Here is a 16,600-nt window from a genome sequence, read left to right as displayed (position 1 = left end):
ATTTATTGTGTTGGTTACATTTTGTTCCTTTGTGCAGTGGATCAGGAGATGAGTCTTTGAGTATCGAAGTCAAGGTATAGGTATTGAAAATTTTTGAACGATACCCAGCTCTACCCACACAGGCTACTGAGATTCACACAGATGCACTAAAACAACCGGGCATTCTGGGAAACAAGCCTTTCTCCACATACTTATTGAAAAGCATTCGGTCAAAACCACTTTTTGTCATCTATATTTCAGAATGATCACTTCAGTCGCTGTGAGACGCAAGGTTCACGGTGTGTGTGTGTGTCATGAAACTGATGTTCACCAAGAGCAACCAGACAAAACTAGCACACAATAAACCAAAGTAAATCGTCACTGTCTGGATTCTGTGCGCAGTGGAAGAGGATCCCGCTCGACTACAGAAGCAGTTGTGCTTCTGTCTCAGAGCTTCTGCTGTCCTCATGTGGCTGGACACAGTAAAGACGCACCTGTGGCCATTAGGAAGGACTCAGCGGTTCGCTCAGGAACAGGCGGGGGCCAATCTTCACTGTCGTCACAGTCTGGGGCAAAAAGAGCACCGTTACCAACCAGAGCTCTCACACACACACCGTTGAACGTCAACAGCTGACACGAGCCTGGACCCCCGATCATTACACTACCATCATGCCTTCAGCCCCACAAACCTACTCAGTGCCCTAGACAGGCAGCATTAGCACAGCTCAGAGGCAGAAAACAAGCTGCATTTGATCAGGTGACCAAAAGATCCCAGGAGCATCTCCGCACACACGCTCGCGCACACGCACGCACGCACGCACGCACGCTCGCACACACGCTCGCACACACGCTCGCACACACGCTCGCACACACGCTCGCACACACGGCCAGATCAGCTGACAGAATTTAAATGGACTGAAAGACAAACAGGAAAAGGTGCTTCTGTTTCCGAGAGAACCGTGGATTACACAGGCGTCCACTTCCTAAAGACCGGACTCAAAGCGACACAGACCCGTCATAGTGATGCTCAAATCTGTCACTTCCTGCTCGCATGTGCCAATAATTTCTGATCAAATGAGAGTCAAGCGACTCGAAGGAAGGGAGAGCTGGGAAAGGCAGCAGACGGAGGGGCGGCGCGAGTGTGTGTGTGTGTGTGTGTAAGTACGTACTTGAGGTGTGTGTGGGGAGGCTCTGGCCGGCGGTGGACATCGGTGTGACCCTGTGGGGGGCGTGATCGCTCTGCTGCTCTGCTGAAGCCGCACCGCTTATCAAGGAGAGAGCATCAGGGAAGTCTGAGTGCAGCGGGTTGGTGAAGCTCAGCGCCGTCCGGCCAGGCGAGCGGTCAGGGCTGGGCTCGGACTGACCCTTCTCCTCCCTCAGCGGCAGGTGGTTGGGTCGCAGAGGCTCGGCGCTCTCCTCGCACAAGGAGGTGGTGTTGGAGCGCTTGAAGGCGTGCGAGCGCTGCAGAGCGCTGTTCCCCTCGAAGCTGCGAGGCCCCTCCTGCAGCGGAACCTTCTTGATCTCGATGCTCAGCTTGCGCTCCAGCCGGCGGTCCGGCCCGTCCTGCCCTGGCTTGCTGTAGTTCTCGTTGAGGTCGGGGTTCTGGTCCGATGCCAGCACGTGCAGGATGGGTTTGGGATGGTAGCGGTCGTTGTCCTGCCGTGCGTTTGTGACCGTAGGGAAGGCCGAGGGTGGAGATGGCGTGAGGATGGGCGGAACGGGGCGCGGCTCTGGAGGCTGGAGAATCTCCTCCTTCACATCACCCTCGGCCTGATTACTGAGAGAGAACCAGAGAAAACATGATTACTGAGAGACAAGAAAACACAGATGACATGAAATAAATGTGTGACCCTGGAGCACAAAAGCAGTCATGAGTGGTAGGGTTGTCGAAATGAATCGCTGCATCGCGATGCGGACGTGGACGATTCTGCATCGATGCAGTAATAGACTATAATCGATTATAGCCTATAACGTCATTCGCATACGTGCTATTTTAAAATCTGAGCTTGGCTTTTTCCCGCATATGGCACGTGTGCGCTAGAGAAGCGGCTTTCACTCAGGACGCGGAAAGCGCACATGGGCGAGTTTGCGCGCACACCGCGGTCAAAGTTCAAGATTGTTCAACTTTTGCGCTGCGCTCTGTGACGATTACCCACACGGGCAATAGAAACGGGCATCCAAATTGAACTCCCCGTAAAAGTTTTGAAAACTCTGCCTATTTCGCTCTGGCCAGCGTATGCCACGTCCTGTGTGAACGCAGCAGGCTTCATTGCACAGTATATGCGGTGTGAGACGCGTGCGCATTGCTTGACAGTGCTTCCACTCGCTGTCATTTTTTTTAACTTTAGATATGCTTTAATTTCTGCCGTTTGGAATGCAGTACGTAATAGATGCACGAAACTCACGTACTACTGACAGACTTTCACGTGCGCTTTGTGTTTGTTTGTCCTGAAGCTCGCGGCTGCGGTTAAATGCACTTGTATCTACTTTTATGATATTAAATTGATGTAAACAGTTATTTTTTCAGAACAGGACAAAACATCTGATACACTGTAAAAAAAAAGAAAAAAAAGAAAAGTTGAGCAAACTTAAAATTTTAAGGCAACCAGCTTCAGCAGATTTTGAGTTCTCTCAACTTATTGCTGTAGGAGATTCTCAACTTTTTGTTGTATAAACTTAAAACAACAAGTTGAGAAAACTCAAAAATCTGCTGAAGCTGGTTGCCTTAAAATTTTAAGTTGGCTCAACTTATTTATTTTTTTTTTTTTACAGTATAGGCTGTGTGGAAATAGATCTGTGCATTAGTGTGAATGCAGTCTATTAGAGCTGCCAGTGTCTATGATCTCATCAGTAATAATCAAGTGGCAATAATGCTGTAAACTTTCAATACTTAAAGCACTTGTAATTGTCTTTCCCCCCTTTATTACTTTATATTTGCTTGTATGTTTTGAAGCTATATTTATTTTTAATTCTTAACCATAATTAATTATATATTAATATATTAATTAGGTAACATAATTATTTTAAAAAGTAGCCTGCTTATATAATTTAATAAAAATGCACAAAATAAATTTGAAATAATCGTGATGCATTGTGATATCGAATTGAATTGAATCGTTGACATAATCGTAATCAAATTGAATCATGAAACCAGTGCCGATTCACACCCCTCATGAGTAACACAGGTATATCTGTAGCAATAGCCAACAATACATTGTATGGATCACAATTATACATTTTTCTTTTATGACAAAAATCATTAGGATATTAAGATCATGTTCCATGAAGATATTTAGTAAATTTCCTACCGTAAATATATCAAAACTTCATTTTTGATTAGTAATATGCATTGCTAAGAACTTCATTTGAACAACTTTAAAGGAGATTTTCTCAATATTTAGATTTTTTTGCTCCCTCAGATTCCAGATTTTCAAATAGTTGTATCTCAGACAAATATTGTCCTATCATAACAAACCATACATCAATGGAGAGATTATTTATTCAGCTTTCAGATGATGTAAAAACAATTGACCCGTATAACTGGTTTTGTGGTCCATGGTCACAAAAAATAGACACTAATAGAACAAATACAGAAACGGACAATCTAACTGACCCCGATGGCCGACCATCAAACTGCTTTGACCATGAACACACTCACCGGACACAAACTCACTAGAGAGACGAGCAGACGCAGCAAAACATTGCGTTCACGCTGTCATCAGAACTAAACTGACACACAGTTATACGAGTCTGAGAAACGCTGAGTCCGTCTGTCACCATACGAATCAGATTCCAGATTTTCTGATTTATTGTCCTATCATAAAGCACATATCAATGGAAAGCTTATTTATTCAGCTTTCAGATGATGTATACATCTCAATTTAAAAAAATTGACACTTATGACTGGTTTTGTGGTCCACATATTTTCTAAATACTAATACTCCAATACTAGATATGTGGCCTGTGCTGGCAAAATGAGTGTGAATGCACACGGGTTAATTTTGAGCTACACGCAAAAAAAATTGATTTTAGTCAAATTTGAAGTTTTCACAAAAATAAGTTAATTAAGCCCTCATCTAACGATCCCAGTGTTCCAAATAGTAATTAAACATCTAAAATTATCTTTATTTGTACGTTTTCTATGAGGAGTACCTTTTCTCCGCTCGCTTCTCGCGCTGACTGTCATCGGAAGTACACAATCACAATAAATAAACACTGAATTACAGTATTTAAGTGTTCACGCAAACAAACGGTTATGTCTTAAGTGAACATTTGGGGAACTGCTGGGGGAAAAACATCTGATGTGTAACATTATATTAGATCTGTGCATCACAACAGGTCTTAATATATACTGTCGCATTATCTAACGATAAAAGAAAAGAGGGAATCACTCACTGCTCTTGATTGAACTGCTTTTGTAGTTTTAATAATCAATTTATTTGTAATGAACACACTAAAGGGATTTTTACATTTGATTATTTGTTTTTCTTATTTGAATGCTTTTGTTTAGATGTAAAATGAAAAAGGTAATGCATTATTTGTTTCTTATATTTGTATACTGTTTTTTTGCATCTGTTCTCATTTAGAATAACAAAGATAAAATAAAAAATAGCTATATTAAGATTATTAATATGATAATTAATTATCATTAAGAAAAGAACTGGAGGAAAAGATGCAATGTTGCTGGTGATTTTGCTTTGGAACCTTCAGAAAACTTTAACTCTATTTTCCTCAGAATTAACTCTATATCGACTTCAAACGGGTGTAGATACATAATTTTGAAGGTCTTTAAATGGAGAATTTGAAAATAAAAATAATTCAGTTTTGACAATATGCTTAATGTGAATCAATTTGTCAGCACAGGCCATTTATACTCTCTAAATTCTAAAATAAATAAGATTGCACTGATAAACGTACAAACTAGTGAAACTAGTATGTTTCTACGTTTCTTTATTCGGTGCAGTTGGATGTTTGAGGTTGATGAGACTCTGGAGGCGTGTACATAGGGGGCGGAGTCTCACCTGCGGATGCGGGGCGGTTTGGGAGGGGGCGTGTCCCATCTCTCCTCATCTGACTTCTGACCGGGTTTTTCCGGGCTGCCCTCTTCCTGCAGTGTGTTTGTGTGTGTGTGCGTGTGAGTGTGTGTGAGTGCGTGTGTGTCAGAACAAAGACAAACCAAACATGTGAATGTAAAACACTAGAACTTCTACATTACAAACAGATAAGTGAAAATAGAGGAGAAAAGGACAGAATGACACCTCAAACTGACACTTGCAGTCCAATGTATGTATGTGTGTGTGTGTGTGTGCACGCACAGTCAGACCGCATTGTGTCAGTATATCAGGCTTTTCAAACAGGAAGTAAAGCATCATTGTTTCTATTGTTCATTGTTTAAATTCTCTCAACTGCCATTCCTGTCTTTCTAGAAGAGATCTAATCCAGGCAGCTCATCGTGTGTCTGTGTGTGTTTGTTTGTGTGTTTGTGGTCTTACCATCCCGTCTGTGAGCTCAGAGTTTGTTGGACTCTCCAAAAGCTTCAGCTGTTTCTCAAAGAGCTGTGAAATCGCTCGATGAACCAGCTCGTACTGCTCCTGACACACAGAGAGACACAGGAGGCTAGTGAATCAATCCTGCGCTGGTTTGTAACGTGTGTTTGTTCTGCTACAGAGTCTGTAGTGTGTTTTGTGTAGTTTACTTTGGTCTGAACTGCTGAATGCCGCTGTGTCCTCATCTCCTGAATCAGCTGGAAAACGTTAAAATCTTCAGGAATTCTCTGCAAAATGACACACAGTCCTTCAGTGGTTAGACTGTGTGAGTGTGTGTGAGTGTGAGTGTATGTGTGTGTGTGTGTGTGAGTGCATGAATGTGCGAGAGTGAGTGTGAGTGTATGTGTGTGTGTGTGTGTGTGTGTGTGTGAGTGAGTGCATGAATGTGCGAGAGTGAGTGTATGTGTGTGTGTGTGTGTGTGTGAGTGCATGAATGTGCGAGAGTGAGTGTGAGTATGTGTGTGTGTGTGAGTGCGTGTGTGTGTGAGTGTGCGAGAGTGAGTGTATGTGTGTGCGTGTGTGTGAGTGAGTGAATGCGTGTGTGAGTGAGTGTATGTGCGTGTGAGAGTGAGTGTGTGTGAGTGAGTGAGTGCGTGCGTGCGAGTGAGTGTATGTGTGTGTGTGTGTGTGTGTGAGTGAGTGCGTGTGTGTGCGAGAGTGAGTGTGAGTGTATGTGTGTGAGTGTATGTGTGTGTGTGTGTGTGAGTGCGAGAGTGAGTGTATGTGTATGTTTGTGTGTGTGTGTGTGAGTGAGTGCGTGCGAGAGTGAGTGTATGTGTGTGTGTGAGTGCGAGAGTGAGTATGTGTGTGTATGTTTGTGTGTGTGAGTGAGTGCGTGCGAGAGTGAGTGTATGTGTGTGTGTGTGTGTGTGAGTGCATGTGTGTGTGTGTGTGTGTATGTTTGTGTGTGTGTGTGTGTGTGAGTGCGTGCGAGAGTGAGTGTATGTGTGTGTATGTTTGTGTGTGTGTGTGTGTGAGTGCGTATGAATGAGTGTATGTGTGTGCGTGCGAGTGAGTGTATGTGTGAGTGCGTGTGTGTGCGTGTGAGAGTGAGTGTGAGTGTATGTGTGAGTGCGTGTGTGTGAATGTGTGTTTGAGTGCGTGTGTGCGAGAGTAACTGTGAGTATGTATGTGTGTGTGTGAGTGAGTGCGTGTGTGTGTGAGTGAGTGTATGTGTGTGTGTGTGTGTGTGTGAGTGCGTATGAATGAGTGCGTGTGTGTGCGTACGAGAATGAGTGTGAATGTATGTGTGAGTGCGTGTGAGTGCGTGTGTGTGCGTGTGAGAGTGAGTGTGAGTGTATGTGTGAGTGCGTGTGTGCGAATGTGTGTGTGTGAGTGCGTGTATGCGAGAGTAAGTGTGAGTATGTATGTGTGTGTGTGAGTGAGTGCGTGTGTGTGAGTGCGAGAGTGAGTGTATGTGTGTGAGTGAGTGCGAGAGTGAGTGTATGTGTGTGTGTGTGTGTGTGTGTGTGTGTGTGTGAGTGAGTGCGTGTGTGTGTGAGTGAGTGTATGTGTGTGTGAATGTATGTGTGAGTGCGTGTGAGTGCGTGTGTGTGCGTGTGAGAGTGAGTGTGAGTGTATGTGTGAGTGCGTGTGTGCGAATGTGTGTGTGTGAGTGCGTGTATGCGAGAGTAAGTGTGAGTATGTATGTGTGTGTGTGAGTGAGTGCGTGTGTGTGAGTGCGAGAGTGAGTGTATGTGTGTGAGTGAGTGCGAGAGTGAGTGTATGTGTGTGTGTGTGTGTGTGTGTGTGTGTGAGTGAGTGAGTGCGAGAGTGTGAGTATGTGTGTGTGTGTGTGTGAGTGAGTGCGTGTGTGTGAGTGAGTGCGAGAGTGAGTGTATGTGTATGTGTGTGTGTGTGAGTGAGTGCGGGCGTGAGTGAGTATGTGTGCGTGCGAGAGTGAGTGTGAGTGTATGTGTGTGAGTGTATGTGTGTGTGTGTGTGTGAGTGCGAGAGTGAGTGTATGTGTATGTTTGTGTGTGTGTGTGTGAGTGAGTGCGTGCGAGAGTGAGTGTATGTGTGTGTGTGAGTGCGAGAGTGAGTATGTGTGTGTATGTTTGTGTGTGTGAGTGAGTGCGTGCGAGAGTGAGTGTATGTGTGTGTGTGTGTGTGTGAGTGCATGTGTGTGTGTGTGTGTGTATGTTTGTGTGTGTGTGTGTGTGTGAGTGCGTGCGAGAGTGAGTGTATGTGTGTGTATGTTTGTGTGTGTGTGTGTGTGAGTGCGTATGAATGAGTGTATGTGTGTGCGTGCGAGTGAGTGTATGTGTGAGTGCGTGTGTGTGCGTGTGAGTGAGTGTGAGTGTATGTGTGAGTGCGTGTGTGTGAATGTGTGTTTGAGTGCGTGTGTGCGAGAGTAACTGTGAGTATGTATGTGTGTGTGTGAGTGAGTGCGTGTGTGTGTGAGTGAGTGTATGTGTGTGTGTGTGTGTGTGTGAGTGCGTATGAATGAGTGCGTGTGTGTGCGTACGAGAATGAGTGTGAATGTATGTGTGAGTGCGTGTGAGTGCGTGTGTGTGCGTGTGAGAGTGAGTGTGAGTGTATGTGTGAGTGCGTGTGTGCGAATGTGTGTGTGTGAGTGCGTGTATGCGAGAGTAAGTGTGAGTATGTATGTGTGTGTGTGAGTGAGTGCGTGTGTGTGAGTGCGAGAGTGAGTGTATGTGTGTGAGTGAGTGCGAGAGTGAGTGTATGTGTGTGTGTGTGTGTGTGTGTGTGTGTGAGTGAGTGCGTGTGTGTGTGAGTGAGTGTATGTGTGTGTGAATGTATGTGTGAGTGCGTGTGAGTGCGTGTGTGTGCGTGTGAGAGTGAGTGTGAGTGTATGTGTGAGTGCGTGTGTGCGAATGTGTGTGTGTGAGTGCGTGTATGCGAGAGTAAGTGTGAGTATGTATGTGTGTGTGTGAGTGAGTGCGTGTGTGTGAGTGCGAGAGTGAGTGTATGTGTGTGAGTGAGTGCGAGAGTGAGTGTATGTGTGTGTGTGTGTGTGTGTGTGTGTGTGAGTGAGTGCGTGTGTGTGTGAGTGAGTGTATGTGTGTGTGAATGTATGTGTGAGTGCGTGTGAGTGCGTGTGTGTGCGTGTGAGAGTGAGTGTGAGTGTATGTGTGAGTGCGTGTGTGCGAATGTGTGTGTGTGAGTGCGTGTATGCGAGAGTAAGTGTGAGTATGTATGTGTGTGTGTGAGTGAGTGCGTGTGTGTGAGTGCGAGAGTGAGTGTATGTGTGTGAGTGAGTGCGAGAGTGAGTGTATGTGTGTGTGTGTGTGTGTGTGTGTGTGTGAGTGAGTGAGTGCGAGAGTGTGAGTATGTGTGTGTGTGTGTGTGAGTGAGTGCGTGTGTGTGAGTGAGTGCGAGAGTGAGTGTATGTGTATGTGTGTGTGTGTGAGTGAGTGCGGGCGTGAGTGAGTATGTGTGCGTGCGAGAGTGAGTGTATGTTTGAGTGCGTGTGTGCGAATGTGTGTGTGTGTGTGTGTGCGAGAGTAAGTGTGAGTATGTTTGTGTGTGTGTGTGGGTGTGTGAGTGTGCGTGAGTGAGTGTGAGTATGTGTGTGAGTGTGTGTGTGAGTGCGAGTATGTGTGTGTGTGTGTGTGTGCGTGTGTTACCCCAGCTTTCAGGAGGTTCCACGTGTAGTCGATTGCACAGATGGCTCCTGTGCGTCCACAGCCAGCACTGTCAACACATACAGCACACATATGCAGTCAGAACACACGCTAACATCAGACACGTCACCCAGTCATTTTCTATGAACCAGTAAACATGTTAAACCATTAGAAAGCCCTGCAGCATCACTGGTGTCCCCTGGCCTCCATCACACAGCATTAAACCTCTTCTTGCCTTTTTGTCTTGACAGTCTTGCCCTTTTGCACATTTCTGAATAATTTCTCCATGATGCATCTGTACAGTAACGGCCAGCGGACACATACACACCTCGTTTCTCTGTATCCTCCACACTGATCCTCTTTATCATGAGCTGCTCTCATATCCATAATTATGGTCTAATCTCACTGTGAATCTAATTCCACAGCACACCAAAACAAACACGGCACAAGCTCTGAGGCTCGTGCTAAAGGAACACCCATAAACCCAACTAAGCCTGAACTTCAGCGGTAGGGCTGCACGATTATGACAAAAATCATAATTGTCGATTATTCCCTTGAGATTGTAATTGCGATTATTAATAACGATTATATTGAACAGATTTATGCCATTGTTTGAAGCGGCATGCCATATTTTTATATAAAATATATATATTTTTAAAAAGGCTGAAAACACTCTTCCTGAACTTTTATTGCTTTTGAGTAGGGCTGCCACTAACGACTATTTTTATTTCGATTAATCAATCGACTAATGTATCGATTAATCCAAACGATTAATTTCCCACAAAAAAATCTACAATTTTACTTAAGAATGTTTTATTAAACCAAATAAATCCAAATTTCTATGAAATCCTTTTTTAAAGCAACAGTAAAGTGCAACATAGAGTGCAAGAAGCAGGTGTCCATCTCTCAGCCCAAATCACTGCAATCAGTTCAGTATTATAGTGTAACAATGACAACATATCCATGTGTTCTAATCTAATAATAATACAATTATAATTAAAAAACACTTTTTAAAAGGAGTATTTACCAGAAATATTATTTACCAGAATTTATGTAGATGAAAAATGTAAATGTGCAGTATTTCTGAAAAAAACTAAAAATATATACTTTTTTAATATAAAATAAATTCATTGAAGATGCTTTTGATTATTAAAATTTAATGGAACCATTTAAATGGAATCCAGAAAATAATGCAAAACAGAATTTGGTAAAGATGATAAAACTGTAAAACTCAATTAATTAGACAGGCTTTTTGATTAATAAAATTTTATTTAATGATTAAAACAGAGTATAGAAAAATTTAAATGGAAAAAACTGAATTTGGAAATAAAACGGTTTTCATAGGGCCCTATAATTATATATATATTAGTTTTTATTTAATTTCTTTTGTGGTAATAAAAATAGATGTAAGTGAACAATAGCTTTTAAAATTACTTAAAATACATATATAATAGCAATGATGCAATAATAATTAATTCAAATAAAGTTTCAAAAGCAAGAAATCATATGGTTTTATTGAACAAAACTGTTTAAATATATAATGTATAATAAACAATAGAGCTAATGGACATTACGCATCACAACAAAGGCCTGCAGGGGGGAGCCGACGGCCTGATGATTGTTTTTACACATTACGGTGCGATCTAATCCTTGTTTAATATTGACCAAGCACGATTTAACTCAAATGTCCACTTAATCTTTAATATTTGGCCATTTATTTAGGACAGAAATGCTATAGCCGCTGTAATTAAATGAATATGTGGACATCGAAACGTGTAAACTCAGAGTGAGGAGTTGAACTTTTGTTTTGAAATCGCGATGTATTCTCCTGCGTTTGTGTAGATTTATAAATGATTTACCTTACAAATGTGATGAAATGGCGCATGTTGTGTTCCCAGATGAACATTATTATAAACCCAAACTCAACGTGCAGAGATGAGTTTGAGACGCTCCACATGTAAATGATAAGTTTCTGTGGAGCTACTGTGAGACGCACAAACTTAATCTACACGCATGCAAATAATTAAAGCGCATATACTGTGTTAGAACTGCATTGCATATAATTATTTGATTAAATCATAGCGTTTGTGAATTCACAATTATGCTTAATTATGATTTTTAAATGGGTTTAATATATCATGCAGCCTTGGAAAATAGTCTAATAATGTGTTTTATGGATTCTCGTCCGTGAAATGCGCCACTTCCGGTATTTGCCGGTTAGTCGACGTGAGCAAAATTAAGTCGGCGATTTTTAAAAATCGACGAATCGCGACAGCTCTACTTTTGATTTGGGATGCAGATGTACATTTGACAGTACCATTGTGAAAACTGTAACAGCCTCATCTTTTATACATAACCAAAAGTACAGCACCTCATTATCATGGTAAAAAAATAGCCTAACTATATGATTTCTATGATGTTTGCATTGAAAAACAGTAGCCTAAAGACATTCAGTCAATTACAAATCCACACCAACTGATAGAATAATTAACAAAATAATGTAATTATATTCCATTAGGCTACTCCTTTAAAATATTTAGTATATTAATAATATAATAATACTCATGAATATCCTACTTTTCTGCCACCGTACCATTGTCACCGTTAGTGTTACTACAGTAAAACTATGGTAAATGTGGGTGATTTGTGGATTGAAACGTCTTCTAACTGGATTGGTGTTGCACTGTTTCTGCATCAGTGTTAATGAGAATAACAGCTCCGATTTATTTGGCTTTAAACTAGTTTAAATTAAAGAGATGTGATTTGTACTGGAGAACTCTGTGCTGAACTCGAGTGCTTCTTACTGAATTTCACAGCATTGTTTAGCGCGTGATCGCGACTGGTCTCTGTAATAAACGCATACGCTCTAAATAAGGGTCGACCGATATGTGTTTTTCAGGGCCGATACCGATTATTACAGACAAAGTAGACCGATAACCAATATATTGAACCGATATATATGTCTGGTGTAAAAATTAAAATGAATGTCAAAATTAAGAATAACAAGGCCTCTGACAAAAATGGCCTTCCCTAGTGTTGGTTGCACTTCTTACTCTTGTATTCCTCCATGCATCCATCTACAATAAGGGTAATATATAAAGAGAGAGTTAAAAGTGGGGCCACTGTATGCTTCATGATTAAGCCTATGAATACTAAATACTACAGCTAAACAGCTTGGGGAAATGTAAGTATTTGGCTTCAATAATTTACATGTTAGAAATGTATGTGTAATAGCATAACCTCTCATAATTCTTCATTAATTATTTTCGGTTGACTAAATCATAACCTACAAGAGGGGACTATTCAATTCATCATCTAATGCACATCAGTTGATTAATTTAAAAAGCGCAATGTATATAATAAGTGTAAATAATTTGTAGAAATTGTAGAAGTTGTGAAGAAGACCGCAACTATTTTAATGAAACTATAACACTAATAGCCTGTTATAGGCTCACTTGGTTCAATAGCCTATTGAAATATCCCAATTTCCGTCATCATAATCTTGGCCTATGTGACCGTATCATAATCTTGGCCTATGTGACAGTATCTTAATCTTGGCCTATGTGACAGTATCTTAATCTTGGCCTATGTGACAGTAATTTCCATTAGTTTTAATTTACAGAGCAGTGCAAATGAAGGCATAAAACATTAATTTAATTTATCTTTTAATCAAATGAGAGTTAAACTCAAATTTGGCAAACAAATGGGTTTACTATTAAAATTAAATAATGTAAGAAATAGCGTATTGTGTGATTGTTCTTTTAAACAAAAGTTGTAATAATTGTAGTAGTATTAGTAAATAAACCGAACTTTTATTTTGACGGGTTGCCATGAGGACCTCTTAAGTTTCTGTAGCCTATTTATTAGAGATCGACCGATATATCGATTTACCGATATTTTTCCCGATATTTAAGCATTTTTCCATAATCGAATATCGGTTTTGTAATATCGGATTCCCAGATAAACACCGCCATCTTGTGGACGTTTTCAGAATTGCGCGCAGGATCACAATTGCAGCGCATCTGAGGGGAGACGAGACAGCAACGGCGTGCAGGTACTTGATTTGCTGTAGTTAGTAAACTATTTAATATTACAGGCATTAATGCACAAATTAGATGTATTACATAAATGCCTGATATATAGTTTAAATGCAACTTGGCTCTAAGAAATATGATAAATAAGATACTCTGTCAAGCCCTGTCCCTATAAAGATAGGCTATAACTTTGCCTGAAATAACACAGCCATGAATTAGCACATGCTGAATTTAATTCTCTCTGTGGTCTATTAGTCTCGTGAAGTCGGAGTCACATAGATAATCCGTCAAGTCCTCTCCCAATAAAGACGTAACTTTGCATGAATTAAATAATACAGCCATGAATGATTGCATGTTGGAAATAAAAGCGCTGAATGTAATTCTCTCTCTGTTGTCTATATGCTCATCATTAGTCTCGTGAAGCCGCTTTCATATTGCAGTTCACTCAGCGGTTGATGCTCAAGAAATGCTCAGCACGGCCACCGCATGTAACTTTTAACAAGATTCACTTTTTTGAAGCACCCTAAATTGTATTAACACTTACTATATAACCATTATTTAGTTTATAAACATCTAAATTAATACAACTCTATGGAAATTAATTATTTATTATCTCCGCGATCGATCGCAGTTTGAGTAGCCTATAGTTCTGTGTAAAGGCATAGATAAACCGCGCTGTCAGCAGCATAATTTAGAGCATGCCAGTTGAGAAATGCAATAAAATACAATGCTTGTTATATTCCAATATTCCAGAGAATATTATTCCGTGAATTAACATTATCCAGTGAATTATTCTTCACTCTTTATCCTATTAAACAGCTTATAAACCTACTAAAACTAGTTAAAAATGAAGTTGATATGACACCTTTCCTTTATTTTTTCCATTTGAAAACATTAGACTTTCTATGTTCATTTTGCTTACTGCTAATATTAGTGTTGCTGCTAAAGCTTTTTATAAATAAAATGTTTTTATTGTTGTAATACGAAGATTAAATTTAACATGACAGGGCTCTAGACTGCGACCAAAATGGTATTTTTTTGCGAGTTAAAATTTGACGTGGTCGCATTTGTACGAGTGCCAGGTCTGCGCTGCTCCAAAGCGTCTGCTTCATACAGCGCGCGCTGCCAGCCGCAACACATTATAGCAGGAGTCAGATTACACTGATCACGTGAAGAGAGGTGCTTTCAGCCGAGCGCTTAGTGGGTAGAGCCTGGTTCATACTCGCCGCGTCAGCACGAGCGTGAAGGTGCGCGTCGCGGATGGAGCGCATCGGATGGATTTGTTTTCAAACTAAAGTAAAAGACCGCTTCTTAAACCAGAGAAGGTGAACGTGGTGGTATTCTTGTAGAAAAAACATGCAAGTCCTGTCAGCTACAGCCAGTTTAGTTTTACTTTTCTTTTTGTTTTCGTTTTGAGAAGCTTGTTATCTTTGCTGTTTACCTCAGGTTATGCTATGGAGGCTTTCCTTAATTAAAAAAATATATATATTAATATTTATTTGCTTCCTCAGAGTTTGCTAAACATTCTGTAATATACTAGGTATATAGTACAGCATGTGGTGTGTCCTATGCCATGCCTCGTCTTATTCGTTTTTGTTGATAAATGTTATGTAAGAGTTTGTCATTGTCAACGTACTGTTTTATTGTTGTTGCGCTTTTTAATTAAGAATAACAATGAATCCATCTTTTGTTTTAGTCTTAAAAAGTTAAAGGTGTATAGATATAAGCAAAACAGACAATGATCTTTTCTTGTAAAATGTGACACCAAGATTGCAAATTTGAAAGTAAAAAGCGCACGAAAAAAGGAATTCCTGTTCACAAAATATAAATCACAAATAATACAGATGAAAAAGAACGAGTTGAATGTTGAAAACTTTCGTTACCATATAACTATAAACTATGATAAAAGTTCATCAGCATGCATTGATTAATCAAATGTTGTAGCAAAAACAAAAAACAAATTGCAACCAAATTATGTGCTCGTGCGCAAAAGTGAGATCAGTGGGAAGAATGAGTCTAGAGCCCTGCATGAAAGACTGCTAATTCTCAAAACATTTTTTGTTAAGATGACTGAAAGGAGGAAAAACCAAAGTGAAGTATGGACTTACTTCACGCAGTAATTTATTTACTTTATAACAGTAAATAAATATCGGTTCTGCATATCGGTTATCGGGCACATAAACATGCAAATAATTGGTATCGGTTATAAAAAATCAATATCGGTCGATCACTACTATTTATGATATGACGATCGTTTTACTCAAACGAAACAGTCAAATGCTCATGAAGTAACTCTCAGAGCAGTTCTGGGGATGATGTTCATGTATTTATGTCCTCATTTAGTGACATGGCAGATGCGGAAAACACCGCGAGCGTCGCGCACTTCAGTGTCTGTGTGTGTGTGAGTGAGTGAGTGAGTGTGTGTGTGTTAAAACCGCGTGTCTGTGCCATTCACATATACAGAGACACGCCGAACATGCAGAATTCATATTTAAATAGTCTTTTTGCAGCTTAATGTTAACAGATAGTCCATATTGGGAGTCGATTTAAGTGTACTGACCTACTTTTGATTAATACATGCAAACTTTGACTAATTCCGTGACTCCGCGTTATACAGTAAACGCTGGATTCCGCGATTCCCCCTGCGTTTCCCCCATCTCGGAAACCATAAATAGATAATATTGAGGTTTTTACAACTTCAGTGTAGTGGATTGTAATTTATTGCAACTTGAGCAACGTCTGCTGCTGCCTTTGAGAGAGAACTGATGCGTGATGAAGCAGCACCAGTTAGCAAGCGCTTTAGGTGTGGGGGGGCCTAGGCCACAGAGTGGTGAGTTCCGACAGGCTGCATCAGAGCCAAATAGCACGTTTCAAAATTAAATAATTTTATCGGCACATCGGTTTTGAAAATGACCGATACCGATTATCATAAAAATGCTTAATATCGGTGCCAATAATTGGCCAGGCCGATAATCAGTCGACCCCTAGCTCTAAGCTCGTGCTGCGCTGTTTTCTTTTGAGGCGAGTGGATATAAGGTCAGTGTGGTGTGCAGTTCACACGAGTACCGCTATTTTGTTCTGCTTTTGACTCGTTTGCTGTTTAACATCTCTATCATGCACAACAGAGTGACAACAACTATCAGTTAGACAAAATGTATTTTATCCAGTGTTTGAGTTTGGTAAACCCCGCGCTGCAAACAACTCTTAAGCACACAGAATAATGCAAGTGGGCATTTTTAATTGTTTATTTATTTTTGTAACCGCGGCTTTGAACCATTATGTAATAGTGAAATCCATAATCGTAATCGCGATTACAAATTCAATTAATTGTGCAGCCCTACTCAGCGGTGATGATTGGCCATCAAGATAAAGCCAGAGTACGTCAGCGCTAGCGTTCAGTCGTGCTGCTAACATGGCTCAGGGGACTGAAGGTCAGACGTGAGGTCAGGAGGAG

The 16,600-nt window shown here is 40.9% G+C and overlaps 1 protein-coding gene across 3 annotated transcripts in view; it reads right to left on the bottom strand.

The window, feature by feature from the left end:
* Window positions 1-16,600, bottom strand: part of LOC306861739 (tyrosine-protein phosphatase non-receptor type 12-like) — a 42,209-nt gene that overhangs the window by 4,952 nt on the left and 20,657 nt on the right. For all 3 annotated transcript variants that reach the window (XM_079404170.1, XM_079404168.1, XM_079404169.1), the window contains exons 9-13: window positions 9,116-9,182; window positions 5,675-5,752; window positions 5,472-5,570; window positions 5,001-5,086; window positions 1,149-1,756 (exon numbers count right to left, since the gene is read on the bottom strand). In XM_079404170.1, coding sequence (XP_079260296.1) covers window positions 1,149-1,756; window positions 5,001-5,086; window positions 5,472-5,570; window positions 5,675-5,752; window positions 9,116-9,182 — 938 coding nt within the window. The remainder of the gene's footprint in view (window positions 1-1,148; window positions 1,757-5,000; window positions 5,087-5,471; window positions 5,571-5,674; window positions 5,753-9,115; window positions 9,183-16,600) is intronic.

Source organism: Barbus barbus (assembly GCF_936440315.1).
Source record: "Barbus barbus genome assembly, chromosome: 42".
Lineage (NCBI taxonomy): Eukaryota > Metazoa > Chordata > Actinopteri > Cypriniformes > Cyprinidae > Barbus > Barbus barbus.
Note: the sequence above shows the minus strand (reverse complement) of the source record. Positions and strands in the feature narration are given on the sequence as shown.